At 39.2% G+C, this 24,475-nt stretch overlaps 1 protein-coding gene across 5 annotated transcripts in view; it reads left to right on the top strand.

Moving 5' to 3' along the window:
• The window catches only part of fat3a (FAT atypical cadherin 3a), a 211,446-nt gene that overhangs the window by 141,892 nt on the left and 45,079 nt on the right, over nt 1–24,475 (top strand). For all 5 annotated transcript variants that reach the window (XM_067450195.1, XM_067450198.1, XM_067450196.1 and 2 more), the window contains 4 exons: nt 6,552–6,691; nt 15,668–15,943; nt 16,581–16,791; nt 18,270–22,379. In XM_067450195.1, coding sequence (XP_067306296.1) covers nt 6,552–6,691; nt 15,668–15,943; nt 16,581–16,791; nt 18,270–22,379 — 4,737 coding nt within the window. The remainder of the gene's footprint in view (nt 1–6,551; nt 6,692–15,667; nt 15,944–16,580; nt 16,792–18,269; nt 22,380–24,475) is intronic.

The following is a 24,475-nucleotide window of genomic DNA, read 5'->3' as shown; positions in this document are numbered from 1 at the left end:
AATACAGCCTAGCAGTGCCCTTATACCTCACAAAGTGTGCTTATGCTGTCTCATCAACCTAGCACCATTTTTATCATTGGGAGAATATAAATTGTGTAGAGTAAAATATTTCAACACAACCATTTCAGCTAAATATAATCGATGCAATATGTTAAACCTTTAACCCACGGCATATAAAAAAACAACCCGCAGCAAGTGATTAAAAGTAGCCCAATTCCGCGGACTTGGCAACACTGAGCACAAGCTGTAAAGCTCTTTCCTTTTCTGGAAAGGGGGCTGGGAGCAGCAGCTCATTTACATTTAATACTTATTTTGTTTTGCCAATCATTATTACATATTCGGGTCTATAGTGACCCAGAACTATATCTAACACGGATTGATACCTGACTCGATAATATTAAACTCTCCTGATATTAGAGTAACAATTACAGAAGAATAAATTAAAGCATATTTTGTTCTCTTTTGGAGCTTGTAAGGGTTCAGTTTGAGCAGATGTTTTATCCCATCATCACTGTCCTCATCAGAGCTCATTTCACTGGACATTCAGCATCTGGCTCATATTCACCATCTCAAAAGAATGGCGTTTGAGATATTATGTTACGTTTATTTTTAGATATATGTTTACGCCAAACAAAATCATTAAAGATGTTCTTTTATTGGATGTACCAATGAATATAAGAGTTTCCATTGTTGTTGCCGGAGTATCCGAAGAGCAAGCTGGGTTGCCAGGTTTTTGCAACAAAACCAGCCCAATAAACAATCAAACTAGCCCAAACTAGCACAATAACAAAAAATCTAAATATAATACTCTAATACATAAAATACACATTTTACATTGTTGTTATGCACTACACACAATTTCTACTAGAAAATAACTGTATAGAAGTAATAATAAACAGTCTATTTTCATAAATAAAATCATCTTACCTTAAGATTGACAACTGATGAACCAAATCCTTCAGTGGATCGTGGTGATCCTTTTTCTCCTTCCTGGTGGTGATCGTGGTGATCCACTCTTCTCCTTCCTGCTCCTGTCAAACATGTTTGTAATGGCCAGCATCTCTTTTGTTGGTTCAAACCGATGGCAGTGGATCCCATGTCTTTGCATGAAGGCTCGAATGCGAATGCATTAGAGACCTTATATAATGTCTACAAAAAAAAAAAAAAAATCAATAGGAAAACAGGCATTATTTTATAATTTTATAGTTTTTTGTTTTTTCTTGGCAATACTAGGAAGGTTGATGTCTAACTTTAAAAAATGAATGAGGAGGAGGGTAGTGGCGTCCCGGATCACTAAAGAGCCGAGGTATATGCGTTTAAAGGTTAAAGGGACAATTTTGACAAGGTATGATAAATGATTTCTGTTAATATTTTGAGCTGAAACTTCACAAACACGTTCTTGGGACACCTGAGATTTGTGAAAAAGGGCATAATAGGTCCACTTTAAAAAGACGGGAATTATAATCTTTCGTGTCGACGCATTGAAAATTTCATCAACTTTCCTGAGCGTCAGTCGGGTCAGCCCTTAATGCCGAGCCCTGATGTCTGTCTGATTCTTTATGTCTTTCTCTCTCTACCTGTCTCTCTTTCTCTATCTGTTTGTATCTGCATGTTTATTTCTCTCTTTCTGTCTATTTGTCTCTTCACCTCCTGTCTTTCTCTTTCCGTCTGTCTCTCTATATTTATACAAGTTCAGCAGAACTGCTGTGGCTCTGTTGCTGTTTAACCATCAGCTAGCTCTGCTTTCCCATCATCCTTTGGTGTTGTGCTGTATTGCTTAAACATTATTGGTTGGGGTGTGAATTTGGAGACATGCGCCTTGATACAAATGTGATTTAAATGTGTGTGTGATATATAATTGTATGCATGTGTGTGTGTGCTTATTGTTTACCGTGCAGCGGCGATAATGATTTAATTTGTGCTTCCCATCCGTGTGTGTATGAGAGTGTGTGTTTTGTTTATGAGGTACCTAAAACCCTTCTGGCGGTCGTTGACCCAGCCTTATCATCTGCGGCCTGATTAAATGCGTCATTAAACAGCCAATCGAGTGTGGATAAAGGTCAGGGGTCAACCCAGGGCTAGCTTGACAGACGAGAGAGTGCGTGTGAGGACAACGAGGGTGGACGGTGATGAATGAAAGGGTGTGTAAGTGTGCGTTTGCATGTGTAAGTGTATCTCCACCAGGTGCTACAGCAACAGGCGGCACTAGATGATTAATGCGCCCTGGGTAAAACGAGTGTGTGTGAGTGTGAAGAGGGAACATAACGCTGTGCCAAAACACACTTTCACCTCCTGTTCACACGCACAGGCATTCAACCACACGGATGCAACAACCTGAACTACATCTTAAAGGGATACTTCACCTATAAATGACAGTTCTGTCATTATTTACTCACCCTTGGATCTGGTATCGGCTAGGGCTGCAGCTATCGATTATTTTTGTAATCGATTAATCTAGCACTTAATCGGTCGATTAATCGGATAATAATTACTTTTTTCTTTATTAAAGAGCAATACTAAATATATAAGAGAAAATAAGACGGGTATCTTAAAATTAACATCTAATTTGTTACGTTTTATTGCTGAAATTGCATACATTAATAACTGTGAAACTTAACAATTTTAATGCATACAATTACCATACTATATTATATAAAAATCTATTTCAAATGACTTTAAAAAGGTAAACATAGATCAATCTAACCTAGTTCATCATAGTTCAAAACTAAACCTGCAACCAATAAACCAAAATAATAGTAATATAAATAACAATAATGCCTAAACTATTTATGTTGTGCAACTTAACTTTCATGTTTCAGCTTCAGCTCAGGCATTACATAAGCCTTTACTGTCTTCTGAAAGCTTTGTGGCTTTTGTAAGAAGCACAAAATATTGGACAGGGTAACTTGAAATAAGAACAAGAGATGCGCAGATCAGCTCTAACATCACCGAATCAGCTAAACAAACCATCCGCCCACACACGATCGTCACAACTTCAATCCTCAGTGCTAAGCGCGATGTTATCATCACATATTAGCTACACTGAAGTAGTTTGCTTTAAAACAAAAAAGCTAAACAATCTCAAAACAAACAACCTCAACACATTATGATTTCTCTCATCCACCCGCAATTTTTGGGATGTTTACCCACCTGAACCGCGGATATAACCGCAATCCGCTCCGAGTCCTTACACAAAAAAATGTCTTTCTGCAACATCCATGTGTAGTTAAATGGACTAAACAAAGCGACGAGGCAGATGATTTTGCCTCGAGGATTTTTTAAATTTGATTAACTCGGGCTACTCGATGAATCGTTTCGTTCTACATTTGTTCTTGTTTGAGAAGCGGTGGCAGTCTTACAAAGATATCAATACTACGATCAGTTTAAGTGTATGTAACCATTGAATGCCGACATTAAATATTCATTCAAAATCGCCTACATGTTGTGGCTTTTCTTTTGTGTTGTGGCATGATTTCATTGTGTTAGGCTTTTTCATTGTGTTATGACTTGATTTTGCTGTGTTTTTCCGTTGTGTTGTGGCTTTTCCATTGTGTTGTGGCTTAATTTTGTTGTGTTGTGGCTTGATTTGGTTGTGTTGTGGCTTGTTTCTATTGTGTTGTGGCTTGTTTCTATTGTGTTGTGGCTTGATTTGGTTGTGTTGTGGCTTGTTTCTATTGTGTTGTGGCTTGTTTCTATTGTGTTGTGGCTTGATTTGGTTGTGTTGTGGCTTGTTTCTATTGTGTTGTGGCTTAATTTTGTTGTGTTGTGGCTTAATTTTGTTGTGTTGTGGCTTGTTTCTATTGTGTTGTGGCTTGTTTCCGTTGTGTTGTGGCTTGTATGCGTTGTGTTGTGGCTTGTCCATTGTGTTGTGGCTCGATTTCGTTGTGTTTATGGCTTTTTCATTGTGTAGTGGCTTGATTTCATTGTGTTTTTCTGTTGTGTTGTTGCTTTTTACGTATGTTGTGGCTTGATTTAGTTGTGTTTGGCTTTTTCATTGTGTTGTGGCTTGATTTCATTGTGTTGTGGCTTGTTTCCATTGTGTTGCGGCTTGATTTCATTGTGTTGTGGCTTGTTTCCGTTGTGTTGTGGCTTGTTTCTATTGTTTTGTGGCTTGTTTCCGTTGTGTTGTGGCTTGTATACATTGTGTTGTGGCTTTTCCATTGTGTTGTGGCTTGTATCCGTTGTGTTGTGGCTTTTCCATTGTGTAGTGGCTTGATTTCGTTGTGTTTTTCTGTTGTGTTGTTGCTTTTTAAGTATGTTGTGGCTTAATTTAGTTGTAGTTGGCTTTTTCATTGTGTTATGGCTTGATTTCGTTGTGTTTTTCCATTGTGTTTTGGCTTTTCCGTTGTGTTGTGGCTCGATTTCATTGTGTTGTGGCTTAATTTAGTTGTATTTGGCTTTTTCATTGTGTTATGGCTTGATTGCGTTGTGTTGTGGCTTTTCCATTGTGTTTTGACTTGATTTCATTTTGTTGTGGCTTTATTGTGTTGTGGCTTTTTCATTGTGTTATGGCTTGATTTCTTTGTTTTTCCGTTGTGTTTATGGCTTTTTCATGGTGTTTTGGCTTGATTTTGTTGTGTTTTTTCATTGTGTTGTGGCTTGATTTCATTGTGCTTTTTTATTGTATTATGGCTTGATTTTATTGGACTTTTTCAATGTGTTATTGCTTGATTTCGTTATGATTTTTCATTGTGTTGTTTGATTTTGTTGTGATTTTTTTTTTTTTTTTTGGCTTTATTTTGTTGTATTGTAGGCTTTTTTCGTTGTGTTGTGGCTCGATTTCGTTGTGGTGTGGCTCAATTTTGTTGTAGTGTAAGTGTATGTTTTCTTTTAAAATGTTGTTGTGTTTTTACATTATTTTGTGACTTTTTCATTGTGTTATGGCTTGATTTAGTTGTTTTTCTGTTGTGTTGTGGCTTTTTCATTGTGTTGTGGCTTGATTTTTCATTGTGTTTTTCCATTGTGCTTTTTCGTTGTATTGTAGCTCGATTTTATTGTGCTTTTTCATTGTGTTGTTGTTTGATTTTTTTTTTTTTGTGTTGTGGCTCGATTTTGTTGTGTTGTGGCTCGATTTTGTTGTGTTGTAACTGTTGTTTTCTTTTAAAATGTCATTGTGTGACACTGTGTGGCACTACTGGCCCATCATACATTTCACTCTGATATACTCCACAAGAATAAAAGACTATCGCAACTCCTGTTTCATGCTGACATTAAAAAAATGGTCATTCAAGTTTTCTCAGTTTTAATAGCCATAATCTATCATTGTCATTTAAAGTGGTGATAAAGGCAAAAGTAATAATACGGGGGAATTAAATACATATTATTGTCCAATAAATATGAAATATAAGATGATAATTAAAACAATGAAAAAATAAATGAATTGTTATAATTGTTATACAATAATTATGTAAATACAATTTTAATTGTTAAACTGTTGACAATATTGGATGAACAATATTGTGCATCCCTTTCTTTAGATATGCCAAAAAAAGACATATGGCATATGGAAAAACAGGGGAAATTAAATGCATATTATTGGCCAATGAATATGGAATATCATAATAATTATATAAATAAAATTGTAACATTTTAAAGAATTGACTATATTAGACAGACACTAATATATTGGTAATATATAGTGCATCATTGCCTTTAAAAATGCCACAAAAATTTATTTTTTGGACATTTTGGAGCTTGATATCCCCTGGTCTGGTTTATGTGGAAAAGAGCAATGACTAAAAGTAGACAACATTTATCTTTTTTGTTTCACAAAAGAAAGTAATTCGGTTCACATCGACACCTTTTGCTGTGTGAAGACAGCTGTTTCTTCAGTCTGTACGTTTGTCGTCTCTTCTGTTAGTCTTTAATGATCTATACGCGTCTGGTTAGAGCTGATTCTGAGAGCGTTGTGTTAGACTGTGCACGTACTTGTTGTGAAGGTTATATAGAGACAGCGTCTTAGAAAATGGAGGAATCCTTTTTGTTACTTTAAAGTAGCACATACAAACACATGCATACATTACACTTGAGTGTATGTCTGCATATAGTGTGAGTGTTTTGAGTGTGTAGGTGTGTAATTACAGTTTCTTATCTTGTTTATGTTTCTTGTGTGTGTGTGGATTGCATATGTGGATTGTGTGTATTTAAATGTGTGTGCATTACACATGGGGATGTGTTTTATGTGTGCATTGCATGTGTGTGTGTGTGTGGGGGGGGGGGGGGGTATAATGAGGAAATCCCATCCAATTTATGTTTTCCACCCTGTAGCACCCCCATTTGGTGAACATGAGTGTTGCAGTGGTATGAATTTGAATTTGTGTGTTAAATCTGAATACGTGTGTGTGTGTGTGTGTGTGTGTGTGTGTGTGTGTGTGTGTGTGTGTGTGTGTGTGTGTGTGTGTGTGTGTGTGTGTGAGAGAGAGAGAGAGAGAGAGAGAGAGAGAGAGAGAGAGAGAGAGAGAGAGAGAGAGAGAGAGGAGAGAGAGAGAGAGACGTATCTGTAACATATGGAGAGTTCTCGTTTGTAATCATGTTTTCTCTTTTGGTGTAAGGCGGTGACGTGGACAGTATGTTTGACGTTGAGAAAGGTGTCGGCACTATCGTCATCGCTAAACCTCTGGATGCCGAGCAGCGATCTTTTTACAACATCACTGTGGAGGTTACAGATGGGACTAATATAGCATACACTCAGGTAAACACACACACAAGTTGTGTTTGCATGTTTTATGAGGACTTTTCATATATGTAATGGTTTTTATTCTGTATAAACTGTAAATGTTATCCCCCTTACACTGCCCCTGCCCCTACCCCTAAACCTACCCATCACAGGAAACATTCTGCATTTTTACTTTCTCAAAAAAAACTCATCCTGTATGATTTATAAGCCTTTTGAAAAGTGATCTCAAGTTCAGGTTTTACTAACAATGTAATATAAACAAGGACACACACACACACACACACACACACACACACACACACACACACACACACACACACACACACACACACACACATATATATATACAGGGAGTGCAGAATTATTAGGCAAGTTGTATTTTTGAGGATTAATTTTATTATTGAACAACAACCATGTTCTCAATGAACACAAAAAACTCATTAATATCAAAGCTGAATATTTTTGGAAGTTTTAGTTTTTAGTTTTAGCTATTTTAGGGGGATATCTGTGTGTGCAGGTGACTATTACTGTGCATAATTATTAGGCAACTTAACAAAAAACAAATTTATACCCATTTCAATTATTTATTTTTACCAGTGAAACCAATATAACATCTCAACATTCACAAATATACATTTCTGACATTCAAAAACCAAACAAAAACAAATCAGTGACCAATATAGCCACCTTTCTTTGCAAGGACACTCAAAAGCCTGCCATCCATGGATTCTGTCGGTGTTTTGATCTGTTCACCATCAACATTGCGTGCAGCAGCAACCACAGCCTCCCAGACACTGTTCAGAGAGGTGTACTGTTTTCCCTCCTTGTAAATCGCACATTTGATGATGGACCACAGGTTCTCAATGGGGTTCAGATCAGGTGAACAAGGAGGCCATATCATTAGATTTTCTTCTTTTATACCCTTTCTTGCCAGCCACGCTGTGGAGTACTTGGACGCGTGTGATGGAGCATTGTCCTGCATGAAAATCATGTTTTTCTTGAAGGATGCAGACTTCTTCCTGTACCACTGCTTGAAGAAGGTGTCTTCCAGAAACTGACAGTAGGACTGGGAGTTGAGCTTGACTCCATCCTCAACCCGAAAAGGCCCCACAAGCTCATCTTTGATGATACCAGCCCAAACCAGTACTCCACCTCCACCTTGCTGGCGTCTGAGTCGGACTGGAGCTCTCTGCCCTTTACCAATTCAGCCACGGTCGCATCCATCTGGCCCATCAAGACTCACTCTCATTTCATCAGTCCATAAAACCTTAGAAAAATCAGTCTTGAGATATTTCTTGGCCCAGTCTTGACGTTTCAGCTTGTGTGTCTTGTTCAGTGGTGGTCGACTTTCTGCCTTTCTTACTTTGGCCATGTCTCTGAGTATTGCACACCTTGGGCCCTATTTTAACGATCTGAAATGCAAGTGTCAAAGCGCGAAGCGGAAGTAACTCTGTGGGCGGGTCTCGGCGCTGTTGCTATTTTCCCGGCGGGATAAATGGCTCTTGCGCCCGGCGCAAATCTAAAATGGGTTGGTCTGAAGTAGCTTCATTATTCATAGGTGTGGTTTGGGCGTAACGTGAATAAACCAATCAGAGCGTCATCCAACATTCCCTTTTAAAGCAGGTGCGCAAGTTCCATTATGGATTGCTATTATTATGGCGTATTTACCAGGCGCATGTATGGGGATGGGAGAAACCCACCCAAAATAGCGTCGGTTAAACAGTTTTTTTAGTTTTTCAGTCGATTTTTTTTCTTGGTTCTTGACGGACAAACCAATTTGTCAGATGTCCTTATATACATATATGTCTTGCCACTATTGGGCAAACAGGTCTGATCCTTAATTACTACAATAACCCTGAATAATTTGTAAAGTAGATGTATGCCTATTTTTTCACATCTTCGTGGCACACCACAATGTGTTAATATATTTTTTAGTGTAACAATTTATGGTTTGCAAAAATAACTGTTGCCCCTTATGAAAGGAAAATATATTTACCAATATATTACTTCAAAATATATTATAATATATTGTAACTACATGGAATAATATATTGATGGTATTATACATATATATTCCTGTAATATATTGCAAAATATACAAATGATTGCCGCTTTCATATATTGCAATATATTGGTGAATTTAAATATTAAATCCCATATATGTGAATATATTGCCTAATGTATTATATGATATTTTCCAATATACTGCAATATATTTTTGTTTCGTTATGGGGCATCTGTGTAGATCTCATGAGCAAAGTGTATGCGCGTTGTGCACACTATACATTATGGTCAAGCATGCGCCCTTAAAATAGCATAATGAACAACGCACAATGCGTCACTGACTTTAGACTAGGTTTTTTCTGGTCAGTGGCGCAATTGTTTAATGGAACAGCAAAATAGCACCAGGGATTGTTTGCGCCGGAACACGCCTCCTTTTTTGCGCTGAACCGCCCAGGGAGCGCAAGTTCATTCACTAGTTTAGCGACGTGCTTCTGTGGAGGGAAAAGCGCGCTTTGCGCGGGTGCAAAATAGGAATGACACATGCGTCGGTGTACAAAGTCAATTGCGCTGGGTGCAAGATAGGGCCCCTTGTGCTTTTGGGCACTCCAGTGATGTTGCAGCTCTGAAATATGGCCAAACTGGTGGCAAGTGGCATCTTGGCAGCTGCACGCTTGACTTTTCTCAGTTCACGGGCAGTTATTTTGCGCCTTGGTTTTTCCACACACGCTTCTTGTGACCCTGTTGACTATTTTGAATGAAACGCTTAATTGTTCAATGATCACACTTCAGAAGCTTGGCTATTTTAAGACTGCTGCATCCCTCTGCAATATATCTCACTATTTTTGACTTTTCTGAGCCTGTCAAGTCCTTCTTTTGACCCATTTTGCCAAAGGAAAGGAAGTTGCCTAATAATTATGCACACCTGATATAGGGTGTTGATGTCATTAGACCACACCCCTTCTCATTACAGAGATGCACATCACCAATATGCTTAATTGGTAGTAGGCTTTCCAGCCTATACAGCTTGGAGTAAGACAACATGCATAATGAGGATGATGTGGTCAAAATATTCATTTGACTAATAATTCTGCACTCCCTGTATATATATATTAGTGATGGCTTGATACCACAATTTTGGCTTCGGTACGGTACCACAATCTAATACCGACGTAAGAATATATAATCGATACCACACGGTCTGATATTTCCGCGAAATTATTTCATACTAATTCCACACACACACACACACACACACACACACACACACCACACCCATCACACATAAAGCAAAATATCTTAAAACTCTTAAAACGTTATTTATCTTTACTTACTGCTTTACTTCTGTGAGGATGAGACCTTTGTACCTGTCGACATTTCAAACGATATCAAACATGTATAATACTGTATGATACTTGTTGACATTAAACCATAGATTTTGAGTGAATACTGTAGGTTGGATGTGGGAAGAAAGAGGCAGGTGAAGGGAAAGGCATGTAAATTAAAGTCATTCTGAGATGATTAACTCAGCGTGACGTCGTCTCGGATGGAGAGAGTTCAGATGCTAATTTCCTTTATTTTCTCAGGGAGTCCTCGTTCCTCATTCACACAGATCGGCATTTGCTAGTTTTCCCAGCCTTACAAATATCATATTTTATTCATATAAATCATCAAAGTCATATTTTTATTCATATAAATCATATTAATGTATTTATATACATTATTATTTATAATCAGCATGGCTCTTCTATTATACACCACATTTTTATATTATTATTATAATATATAATATATTAATATAATTAATATTTTTATAGTAATGTTTATATAGTTAATTGAATTAATATTTCTAATCCACATTGATCTATATTCATATGCCAATATTTTTTATTAATATTGTGAATATATATATATATATATATATATATATATATATATACAATTTAATTAATAATAATGTATTTATATTAATCAATATGTATAGTCAGCAAGCCTCTCCGCTCAAGCACTCATACACCATATTTTATATTATTATATATAATAATTCATATTTATAATCAGCATTTATCGCCATGCCAATGTTTTATATTCATATTTTGTATGAATATTTTTATATATGCAATTAATATTTAGAGATTTTTTTATAATTATTATTATTTACTATGTATATCCTTATATTAATTATTATTTATAATCTGTCTCTCCTCTCATACACCAATATTTTATATTAATTAATTACTTGCTTTCTTCTCATATGCCAATATTTTATATTAATATCATGTTAATGTAAGTCATATTTTATTTATATAATTAATATTAATATATTTATATTATTTTAATATTTATTGTCAGTATGTCTCTCCTTTTATACACCATGTTATATTATTATTATATATTAATATAATTAATCTTTTATTTATATCAATAATTATGTATAATCCGTATTGATCTCTGCTCATTTAACAATGTTACATTACTATTGTGAATATATATTTAATATTTTATTTAATTCATAATAATGTATTTATATTAATTCATATTTATAGTCAGCAAGTCTTTCTGCTCATATGCTAAGATTTGAATGTATTAATATATAAATATGTCATTAATATTTGATTAATATTAATGTTTGTATAATTATATGATAATTAATATTTAAAATCAGTCTCAATTTAGAATCATATATATATTCATGTTATTAATATTTGATTTATATTAATGTTTATGATATTAATATTTAGAATCAGCGTTGATCTTCTCAGATGCCAATATCGTATAATAATATTGTATTAATATAATTAATACTTTTTTTATATTTATTAATATTAGCATATTTATAGCCGTTAAAAATTAGAATCAACATTTCTCCACTTGTACGCCTTTTTTTAACTGAGCTTGTGATTCTTAAAATTCAGCATCATGTTTCGTTCTGTCGTTTAGGCACTTCTGGTGTGTAGGGAAGCAGCTCACTAGGTTTTGAAACTTACAGTGTTTGTCTGCTTGACAGCTGCTGTTTAGTCCATGATTGATGCTGATGTTTGATGCTGAGGGTTTGATTGATAGCGTCTGTCATCGTTCAGATTGCCTATCCCTGATGTCAAGGTCCCAATGGATTGATAGCTTCGTTGCCATGGATACGAGTCTTCGCGCAGTAATATGTGCTTGAAGGTCAGAGTTTAAAGGACACGATCCATCCCGAAAGGAAAAAATGTGTGAGAGGAAAAAAATGAATGATCGATCCAGAGAATCTGCCGCAATGTTTGGGCTGGGGAGGCGACAGGAAGCGCTGTCACATTAATTCAGTTTATTTAATCACTATATATACAAAGTAAATTAACATATACACACTCATGCACAAGAACGTAAACACAAAAGATTACTCATTTAAATTCAGTCAACTGCGTATTAAACGACACAAACTCTCTTATATGCAAATGCACTCATTTAAAAATACATCAACTACTCACACACACACACACACACACACACATTAACATGAGTGCTGGACGGAGGGTCAGAGAAAAGGACAAATGGAAATTGAATGAAACAAAACACTTAAATGATGAAAGCAATTGTATTCTTTTCTAAGACTTGTTCTCTACTTAGAAAGCACCATCTCTAACTCATACACAAATACACATTCATTCACGGTCTGCGACACACACACACACAGATGGATCTCAGCGTGTCTCTGCAAGGGCGGGTGTGAGACAGAAGTACACGTCTGTTATTACTTTATAATTAGATCAGCCAATGCGGTTCGATCACAGACACACACAACTGTGCGCGCTCACACTGCCTGCGTGCTCCGCCGACTGCTGTGGCTATTAATACGAGTTAGCGACAACTCAGCACTTGCGTCAGAGAGTTTGTTTCCATTTCAGCATTCAGCATTCAACTTCGATTTGTTCAGACACTCATGGTGCGTGCGTGTACAAGTCATGCGACTTAAGTTCATTAAATGTTTGTTATCAGGCTTGTATATAAAAAAAAAAAAAAGCAAGCAAACTCATCAGTCGATACGAGGCTTCTTTGTGGCTTAGATGTGGTCAAACTTGCACAATGTGGTATTTTCAAATGAAATAACTTTTTTTGTTAGGCTAATGTTCACCGGTGACTCATTCACAATGTGACCATGCATTTGTATGGGGGACTGTTGTTTTAGTAAGATTTCTATACTGGATGTAGCATATCATTTTTTTTTTATATACATTTATTTTCAGTGGTAGTTGATTCTGCTAGAGCTGATAGTCCACATTGTTTCAGCTTATTTTTTAAATAATCTTGTTTAACAGCGGAATTCCTAGTGAAAAACTACATTACCCATGATGCTGTACAGAAAATTACACCAATCAGAGAGTCGAAAAATGTGTCTTTAGCTCCGCCCACTCACATGAAGCACTGCGAATGACGTTGATCTCTCTTACGCTCTCAAAACACATGAAGATGGTCAATCTCATGTCAGTCTTGAGTACCTATACAGTAGTTTTGCATTCTTCATATCTCCAAAAAGTCTTTAGTTTTATTATATTTATATAAGAAAGATAGGCTGTACCGAGTCTTTTCGTGTGGGCAGAGCTAAAGAATGCAGAGCGCCGCAGCTATTGGGTTGAGAGCGTCTGAAAGCTCTGACATCCTTAATCGTGGAGAAAAAAACGTTATCCTAAATAAACCACTGAGATCAATCAGATTTAGCCGTACATATGATCCAGAATCAGATCTAGAGGCTGAAATTGAACAGGAAACAGCAGCAACGACGACTACAGACGATACCGTCTCTATGTACTGTAAAGTATATATGCTTAGCGGCTGGTCACGCTCGAGTTTAACAACATTTGTGTGTGTTTACTCGTGGTTTATGAGGACATCATTTGGTTTGTGGACTATTGTATGCGATTTAATGTTAGCAGTAGCAGTTTGCACATCAGACTAGTGTGTGTTTACATAGAAAAACAAGAATAGGAATAGAAGTCAATAGCAGACGACACAAACACATTTGAAGCAGTTTTACTTCCAACTCACGACTGTGAACATTAGTCGATGGAACCGCTCCATCTTTCAGCATTAGACGAGCTACAAATCCAGAGTTGAACTGTACCTTGTTTATAAACCATTGTCAACAATGCAGGGAACAATCAAAAACAATTGCACAACTCTGTTGATGCTATTGGTGCTGATTCCCTCAACTAAGACGAGTTGATACATACCTCTCTCGTCTCAGTCTGTGCTCTTAATCTCTCTGACGCGCGGTGACGATCTGATAGCATTTAGCTTAGCCCACTAAGCCCAGTTCATTCACTATGGTACCAAACAGAGATCAAGTTAGAAGCGACCAAACACCTCCACGTTTTTCCTATTTAAATACAGTTACATGAATAGTTGAACGATCAAGTATGGTAACACAAAATAAAACGTGACGCTTTTCTAAGCGGATTAAAAAGGAGAACTATAATGTATGTGAGAGCTGAGATAAACCCGTCAGCGCTTGCGGCATATACTTTCACAGCGTGTGTTCAGTCTGGCGCGTTTTCAGTTCATGCCTTTGGAAGCTTAACTTTCATAGAAATTCATCTGAGAAGTTAAAACACTCACTTTGATCCGCACCGCTCCGTTTATATGAATGCCCGCAGCTGTGAGTGTGATTCCACCACCCATGTGCGGGTTTTAAACATGTAGAAATGGCTCCCTCTGCTGGCTGTAGTCTTTAGCCTCTGGCCAAAAATTGCTCCGATGACGCAAATTGACAATATTTGCGTCATCTGAGTAATTTTTTCATAAATCTCTCGTCTCAGGGGGATATGAGGAGGGGGAGCACGATCATTTGAATATACTCCAGGGTTTCTGCTGAAGTAACCCTTTAAGCTTTGCTCTCTCGCTCTAGTCACACGGCCTTCCGGGAGAAGATCCTGCACGGCCTGTACAAGGACATTCTGCTGTATCTGACGTCAGATAGACCCATATTCGAAAATAAAACTTTTTGAAACTTATGAGAAACCGCTAGGAGTATTTTTGGGACAGAAATACTCCATCAAAGTCCCACTTTTTTTTCTTTAACTTTGTCCATGTTTAGCATGGGGAAGTTTTTAACAGTGTATAAAGCTCAGTATGCATGAAACAGCATTCCACCATTTCAATATATAATATTGCATGTGTGTATCGATAGATAGATAGATAGATCGATAGATAGATAGATAGATAGATAGATAGATAGATAGATAGATAGATAGATAGATAGATAGATAGATAGATAGATAGATAGATAGATAGATAGATAGATAGATAGATAGATAGATAGATAGATAGATAGATAGATAGATAGATAGATAGATAGATAGATAGATAGATCGATCGATCGATCGATCGATCGATCGATCGATAGATAGATAGATAGATAGATAGATCGATCGATCGATCGATCGATCGATCGATCGATCGATCGATCGATCGATAGATAGATAGATAGATAGGTGTGTGCATTCAAATAGTCATAATAATTATACACAGTAATTATTATTATATTATTTATATTATTTATTTTATATATATTAAATACAAGAATATTTATTGTATTTTACACATGTGATATTTTGTAATAAACTTAAAGTATATTGTTTTATACATGTAAACAACGTTCATAAATTAGTAGTTTTATCTATCTCCATTGTTTGTAATTTGCTTATGCTGTTTGCAATGCTTCATATGGGATTGTGGATCCATTCCTCCCTGTAACTGTTAAGTGCACAGTCTTATATTTTTGTCTTGTTGTCCGATTTTATGATTCACCCCGTAGCTAGTTGGCTTGGTTCGTGCCTTATAACTCTTTAATGAGGACTGTTTTAAAATCCCTAATGGAAAAAATACTTCCAGAACAGGCGCAGCTGAAAAAGAAGGCGGCCACTGTATTATTTCATGTTGACTTCCTTTTTTTGTGTGGAAAAAATAGGGGGCCACAGTATATTTCATGTTGCCTTACTTTTATTTTTTTTACAGGTCCACATTACTGTTTTGGACAACAACGACAACCCACCCATTTTTTCCCAGCCCACCTATGACATCACAATCACAGAGGACACGCCCCCCGATACGGAGGTGGTCCAGGTGTTGGCATCAGACCGCGACGAGCGCCACCGCTTGACCTTTAGCCTCCAGAGCAGCGTTGACCCCAGCAGCATGCGCCTCTTCCGCATCGACTCTAACAGTGGAGTCATCTACACGGCTCGCAGACTGGACCACGAGAGCCGAACCCAGCACATCCTCACCATCATGGTAATTCAGGCAAAGCATTCTTTAATTGAATTGAATTTATTTTTAATTAAATTAAATGTTTTATTTATTTTAGAGAGAACAATGTAGCTCTCAAAAGATGGATAAAACAGGAGAGGTATTTGATTAGTGTTCATAGTGTCCTCTCTCTCTTTCCCGCTCTCCATGCTTGAGTGCAGGTATGACAGGAACAGGAGATTGCTCCTTTCGCTTTGGCAGCCGTCAGTAGTTTAATGTCGTCTGCACCTGTGTCGTTCCTCCACTGTGATCTAATTATTGATCTGATCTGTATCACTCCTTGTTTCCGCACTCCCCTGACGAGGGTGAGAGACAGTGAGTGTCATATCTAATAAGCACATGGATATTCCTGCTGTCTGCAAACAGATGAAATTTGTTATTATAATCCAGAGAGAGATGTTATCCACTCCGTCTGGCAGTGAGCGAGTTTGAGTTTGTTGTGTGTGTGTGTGTGTGTGTGTGTGTGTGTGTGTGTGTGTGTGTGTGTATACTGCTCTTTTTTGTGTTGGATATTGCTATCTTTCTCAGACGGAATCATTTTTGTTTCTAACCTACCTCTCTTATCTCTTTATTTCTCACTGTCTCCATCTTTTTCCTTTTTCTTACTTTTTTTCCATTCTAGGTGAAAGATCAAGAGTTCCCGTACAGACGTAGCCTTGCACGTGTCCTGATCGGTGTAGAGGATGTGAATGACCATGCCCCTCTTTTCACCATGGTGATGTATGATGGACAGGTGTATGAATCAGCTGCTCTGGGATCGGCTGTTCTCACTGTGACTGCACTCGATAAGGACAAGGGCCAGAATGCACAAATTAGCTACAGCGTTGACTCGGGTATGCACACACTCACACACACTAACCAAAGTCTGGACACACTTCACTGGATGGACACCCTTAAAGGTGTCATGAACTGTTTTAAAAAAAAATGTATACTGTTGTCTGAGGTCAACTAATGATTTTTGTGTGGTTTTTACATTCAAAAACATCATAACTAATAAGTAATTGGCTATTTTTTACACTGGTTTTGAGGATCTCTCCAAAACGCTGGGTTTTGATGGGCGTGCCGCACTGGAGACTTGGAAGTAAACGCCCACGACTAGGATTGGAGAAGATTTGCATATTTGAATGAGCTTCAGCTCCCCTGTCAGTTCAGTTCACATGAGGGAGAGGAGAGATTGAGGGAGAAGCGGCAACCGGAATGATTCTCTCGATCACAGGGCTCATAAACGTCTTTATCAAACAAACACAATGATTGATTTCTCATCCACCCGCGATTGATTGGACTATTATGTTTATATTACACATAGCCCGCGAGATCGGTCGATATAGGCGCAAAGTGTGTGCGCGCTGGCCTTCAAATGTCAAGTCGAGATGTTATGAGATTCATCGGCCTGCCGGGCTTTGCGTGTCTGAGTCCAGCGTACTAAAGCTATGCTCTGTTAGACACATACACATAAGCAAAATGATCTATAACAATCAAATACTATTACATAAAAACACATTTTACTCACATAAGTGTGTTGCACCATTCCTATTGAATCCAAATCCAGCATCGTCCGGAGATTTGTTTACAAGCGATCCCGCAGTGAACTGAAGTGAACATGTCTTCCCCACGTGAGCTGGAACTTCATTAAAAATAAAGTTTAATCACTCATTCCTAATTTTAGGATCCGAAGAAAGCTTATGCAGCGACTGTGTTCTTCCACAACCAGGAATAGCACAATATCTTGCTATCTTCCTCAGCATGTTTATTGTTGTTGGCCAGCTAGCACGAGCCGATCAGCTCCATGAGTAGGTTTCGTAACGCTATGATGTAAGAATGAAGCACAAGATCATTTGTTGGGCCAAGGGCCAAGGAAGTTTTCAGCGCTGAAACTTAAAGGACATGCTTATATTACCATGACCTTTTATGTATCAAAAGCTCCAAGGGAAAGTTGATTTCTCAATTCATCACCCATCATCTTTAACTCAATTAGTCTCATGTCTCATGATAAATTGGATAAATGTAAATTGTGTTTATAAATGACTTGACCAATTATTATTTTTATTTTTTAAATTATTATTATTTTTAATGAATGAATTAATGCATCTGTGCCCAAGAGTATAAAGACTTGGACCAATAAGCAAATATATAAGCCATAAACAATATGAACATTGTGAACAACAATTTTTGAAGAAGCTGAAAAATAGTTTTGATTTTGTTTTTTGTCATAACATATTTTGCAAATGACCATTTTTCCCATATTTATAATAACAGTATATTTGTAAGATCTTATTTTTCTTATATTTGTCTTTTTCTCTTTTTTATTTAGGGAACACAGGGAACACATTCCGGATTGATCCTGTTTTGGGAATCATCTCATTGGCTCGGGAGCTGGACCTGTCAAACATTGGTCACTACGTCTTGTCTGTCAAAGCGACTGATAATGGTTCTCCAGCATTATCATCAACAGCTGTCATCCGTATCGCAGTCACCTTGTCCGATAACGCTGGTCCCAAGTTTCCCCAAAGTGAATATCAGGCAGAGATTTCAGAAGGTGTTGCCATAGGTGCTTCGGTCATCACAGTAAACGCTCTAAGTCTGTCCACCCTTACCTACGACATTCGCCACGGCAATGGTCATAGGACCTTCCGCATCAACCAGTACAGTGGAGTGATCACTACACAGAAATCACTGGACTTTGAGTCGGTTTCTTCCTATGTGCTAACGGTCACTGCGAGCAACATGGCTGGACAGGCCTCAAATGCGACAATAACAGTTACAGTTCTCGACCAAAACGATAATACACCAGTGTTCCAACAGCTGCATTACCATGGAACTATCAGTGAAGGTGCTGGGCTTAACAGTGTTGTGCAAAGTGACGATGGACAACCGCTGGTTATACGAGCAACCGACGCCGACCGCAACCATAATGCCCTGTTAGTGTACCAGATCATGGAAGAATCTGCTAGGCGCTTCTTTGCAGTAGATGCCGGGACTGGATCCATAAGGACAATTGCTCATCTTGACCATGAAACCACGCCTACGTTCCGTTTCCATGTTAACGTCCGAGACAGTGGGCATCCTCAGCTCTCAGCTGAGCGGCCTGCAGAAGTGACTATTGAGGTGCAAGATGTTAACGACTGTCCACCTAAATTTTCCCAGGATTCCTATGAAGCTGTCCTTCTGCTCCCAACTTATGAAGGTGTAGAAGCCCTGCAAGTTCTTGCTACTGATCCTGATGGTAATGGCCAATCAGAGCTCACCTACTCCTTAACAGATGGCAGCTTAGAACATTTCAGCATTGAGCAAAGCACTGGACTGTTGACTGTGAGAAATAGTACATTTAGCAAAGAACGATTTCGCTTTAACATCCGTGTTTCAGATGGGCGCTTCTCTAGCACCACTCTGGTTACCATCCTAGTACATGAGGCTCTCGACAGTGGGCTGGCTTTTACTCAAAATGTCTACAATTCCAACATTGAGGAGAACAATGGCAATATAACAACAGTTGCTGTGGTTACAGCTTTAGGGAACAAGTTGAATGAACCACTGCGCTATACTTTGCTGAATGCAGGTGGGAAATTTCGCATCAGGCCAACTTCCGGTGCCATTGAAACTGTTGGAGTCCCTTTGGACAGGGAGGAGAAGGAGGAATATGGACTTTTAGTACAAGCGGGCCGTGAGGAAGATCGTCTTCGTGTTGCAAGGGCGCTGGTCCGAGTTCAAGTTACCGATGTCAACGACAATGCTCCTGTTTTTGTTGGATTGCCATACTATGCTGCTGTGCAAGTTGAAGCGGAGCCTGGGACAGCAATATTTAGAGTGACGGCTGTGGACCGGGACAAAGGACAAAATGGAGAGGTCAGCTACTTTCTACAGGATGAACTGGGACATTTCGAGATGGACCGTGTGAGTGGCGAGCTTCGCTTAAGGAGAGCTTTCGAGGCTGATCTCTCCAGTGTGGAATATCAGGTTCTGGTGTTCGCCCGTGACATGGGAACACAACCTATGTCCTCATCGGTCACCTTTCCTGTTACAGTGGTAAACAGAGCAATGCCTGTATTTGACCGACCATTTTACTCAGTAAAAGTGAGCGAAGATGTACCAATATGGACTCCAATTCTGGGAATAAACGCCAGCAGCCCTGAAGGCCAGAGTGTCCTTTACACAATTAAGCATGGTGACCCTGGAACCCTTTTCTCCATTGGATTTGACACGGGGGTCATTAGTGTCATCGCTGCCCTTGACTATGAGACCAGCCCTGCCCACAGGCTCATCGTTAGAGCAACGGACTGCCTCACAGGTGCTCGTGCAGAAGTGGATGTTGAAGTTACTGTTTTGGATGTCAATGACAACCCTCCAGTGTTTGAGCGACCCTCGTACAAAGCCGTCATTTCAGAATCTGCCATGATTGGCACTGCGGCCTTGCAGGTGCTCGCAACGGACAGCGACTCCAAAAAAAATGCAGCTATACGGTACCAAATCATTCCAGACCATACCAACAGCACTGACCACTTCCACATTGACAGCAGCAGTGGCCTAATTCTGACCGCTCGCTCCCTGGACCATGAGACCATCCAGCGTTATGTTTTTCTTGTCAAGGCAACAGATAATGGCTTTCCCCCACTGAGCAGTGAAGTGTGGGTCACAGTGGATGTTACGGACACAAACGACAATGCTCCAGTGTTTAACCAACTGCTATATGAAGCCTCAGTCAATGAGTTGGCACCCAAAGGGCACTTTGTTACATGCGTACAGGCCTCTGACGCAGACCGCTCAGACGCAGAACGCTTGCAGTATGGTCTGGTGTCTGGAAATGAAAGGATGCTGTTTGAGCTAGATGCCGCTTCCGGTGTCCTCACTCTGAGTGGCCAGCGGCGCATGCAGCGCATGCCTTCTGCCATCACCTTGAACGTAAGCGTTTCAGATGGTGTCTTCACCAGTACGGCGCAAGTGCATGTTACAGTAGAGCGAGCTAATCTACACGCCCCCCAGTTCACCCAAGGCATGTACGAGGCCGACGTGCGGGAAAATGCACCAGTTGGATCAAAGGTCATCATGATCAGGGCGCAAGATGCTGATCCTGGACCGTTTGGGGACGTGAGGTATGTGCTGCTCTCAGATGCTGCTCGAGACTTGTTCATTATTGATGTCAGTGGACAAATTACGACTCTTGAATCTCTTGACCGGGAAGAACAAAGTGAGATGGTGCTGTCCATTGCGGCTGTGGATGCAGGAGGCCGATCTGGATATTGCAGTGTCCGGGTCACTGTACTTGACGAGAACGACAACGCTCCACTCTTTGGCTCCTCAGAGTACCACGCAAGCGTGCGATCTGAGGTTGAACCAGGTACCCTTGTGATGCAAGTGCAAGCTTGGGATGTTGATCAAGGTGCCAATGGACAAGTGAGCTACAGTCTGTACAGTGAGGCCAGCCTACAGGTTACTGAACTTCTGGATATTGACCCGGACAGTGGCTGGGTTGTCACTAAAGGCAACTTTGCATCTTTGCGTGGGTCTGTCTTGTCCTTTTTCGTTAAAGCCTCTGATGGAGGTGCACCTGTTAGACATTCCCTTGTGTCAGTCTACATACATGTTTTGTCCTCCGATGCCCACATACCTTCTTTCAGCCAACCACAATTCTCATTTACTGTGCCAGAGGACATGCCTATTGGTTCCCTGCTAGGAGCGGTGCATCTACACACCTCGACTAGCCACTCTTCCTTACCAGTAAGCTTTTCAGCGGTGATCGGACAGACTCCAGAGAGTAACAGTGATGGAGTGTTTGTGGTAGATAAAGACAGTGGCATGATCAAACTAGACAAACCACTGGACCGAGAGCTGACACAGGCCTATCATTTTAAAGTGATTGCAATGTTGCAGCAGGGACGATTGGATGCTGTTTCGGCTGTGGATGTGGAGGTCAAAGTACAAGATGTCAATGATAACAAACCTGCTTTTGAGTCAGATGCCTATGAAGCATCAGTCACTGAGGGTCTTTCTCCTGGAACTAGGATTCTTCAAGTGCGAGCTTTGGATCCTGATTGGGCAGCTAATGGTCAGGTGACGTACAGTCTTGCTCCACCTGGGTTGCTCGGCGGCTCTGGCGGTGAGGACATTGAAGAACATGGTGCCTACTTTACAATTGACAGCAGCTCTGGTTGGATATCAACACTGAAAGGGCTGGACCATGAACAGAGCCCAGCCCACAGTCTTACAGTCTGGGCATTTGACCTAGGAGATCCTGCCAGCCAATCGTCTTCAACTACTATAACTATAGCAGTGAGTGACTCCAATGACAACACACCGCAGTTTCTTCAGCCCCGCTACTTCGGAAGCGTACGTGAAAGTGATGCACCTGGTGAAGTGGTGGCAGTACTTAACACACGGGACAATGACAGCTCACCTGGAAACAGACAAGTCACCTATCATATTACAGGTACGAATTTTTGGAGCTGGCAAACAAAAAATGTTAACTTAATTTCTTTCTACACTGCAGAAAATCATTTCAATTAAAATATGGAAAAACCTTTGAAACAAGACACATTTTCTAGAGAAGCAACACATATATCAGTAAGATATGCAAGGGATAGTTCACATAGTCAATGAGGATCAGTGTTTTTCTGGATGCTATTGCCTTTCATTGTACGGAAACAGTTGAGTTCCACAGAAATTGGTTTGGAATGAGAATGAGGGTGAGTAAATGATGACAGAATTTTCTTTTTGTACCCCTGGTTTAGCTAGTTCAGCTACCCCCATTTACATGTGCATAAAATCAAGCAACAATCATGCAATTATCCCATACACACACACACACACACACACACACACACACACACACACACACACACACACACACACTAAAGAGAGAAGACAAACTGCCTTTTCATGCACATGGTTTTAAAAAATGTTCAACAAGCATATATAGTTGGGGTGCCTTAATACCGTTTGATATGTAGTATAATTTTGTAGTTAGTGTGTGTGTGTGCTTGCGTCGGTGCGTGCATGCGCTCTCAATCTAAACATAGCATATTTTTTTCTGATGCCCTGTTCTGCATGTAAGCATAATGTAGAACAATGCTATTATGGAATGTCAGAAGTCCACAGTAATTACACCTCATTCATCCTTCTCTGATAATGGATTATTCGCTCTGGGGCTACTAGCTGGATTTTGCGGGAGGACGCAGACTTACTTTTTGCTGAAGAGCGAAACCACATTCGTTTTATAAGGGTTTTATTAAAGCTGTGATGCAACTGCATGCAAATTATACTGGTGCGGATTTGCGATAGGAAAGCGCATCACTTCACTTCACGAAACATAATACAGTGACATTTCCGAAAGCAGTAGTTTAGGTGGATAGCGTCTCTCAAAAGGACAAATATAAACCTCCTCCTTATCAGCATCTAGCTCAGCCAGCTTTAAGTATACTTTTATATTCAGGCAGTGTAGAACACCTTGCTTGGTGACAAGAAACAGATTGCGCACACAATCACGCACATACACACCTTGCACATGCTCATAAGCAACACACACTTGTAAATTAGGCGCTCAAAAACTCATAACATTGAATTAGGGAGCTGCCTTGTTCTATAATTCATGCTTTTCTCACACACACACACGCACACACAAACACAGAAACACACTTCTTGGCCTGAACAGAATTTCGATTAAGCTCAACCTTTATGCTGTGATCATGATTTAGACTGTGCTGCCACCAGCAGGAGCAGTATTTTTAACTAGATTTACCACGCACAACACACACACACACACACACACACGCACGCACACAGACTTAACAAAATTGCTGCCCACAGCACTGAAGCTAAAGTAAACATTGAGACACAAGCAGTTTAGTTGCTAATTGTTGTTTGTGTAGTACCATGAATTATATATATATATATATATATATATATATATATATATATATATATATATATATATATATATATATATATAGTAAAAATAAAAATAAGTTAAAAAAATATATTTATGTGAATGCACACATATATATAGTTTTGAAGCCTAAAAGATTAAAAGATCCCTGTTACCTATTCTATTTGCATTTAAAATAATTCATAATTCAAGTCTTCAGAGTGAGTCAAACACCTTTTGATTTTAATATCTAAGTGAACCTCCCTTTAATTAAATCATAGCCCACAGCATGTAAACTAATGTAAACTTTGACACAAGCCCTTGTGCCCCCCCCCCCCCTCTCTCTCTCTCAGACCCTCTTCGCTTGTCTCCTTCCCTACAGTCCACACTTTCATAACGTTTAAATCCTCTAGTACGAGACAAACTCAAAGGTCAAACAGACTCTAATACACTTCTCACAGCCCAGGGGCACAAACTGGCTCAAAGAACTGCACACCGTATCATAACACACACCAGAGGGAAAGAGAGAAGCAAATATACAAACAGATTTGAGCTACCCCAACATCTTTACTCTCCTTAGGAAATGAGAGCATTGTGGGTAAATTCACCTCTCAGGATATTTTACTGCTAAGTTTAACAGAGCACAGAGCAATTAAACATTA

Source organism: Pseudorasbora parva, chromosome 8, assembly GCF_024679245.1.
Source record: "Pseudorasbora parva isolate DD20220531a chromosome 8, ASM2467924v1, whole genome shotgun sequence".
NCBI classification, from domain to species: domain Eukaryota; kingdom Metazoa; phylum Chordata; class Actinopteri; order Cypriniformes; family Gobionidae; genus Pseudorasbora; species Pseudorasbora parva.
Note: the sequence above shows the minus strand (reverse complement) of the source record. Positions and strands in the feature narration are given on the sequence as shown.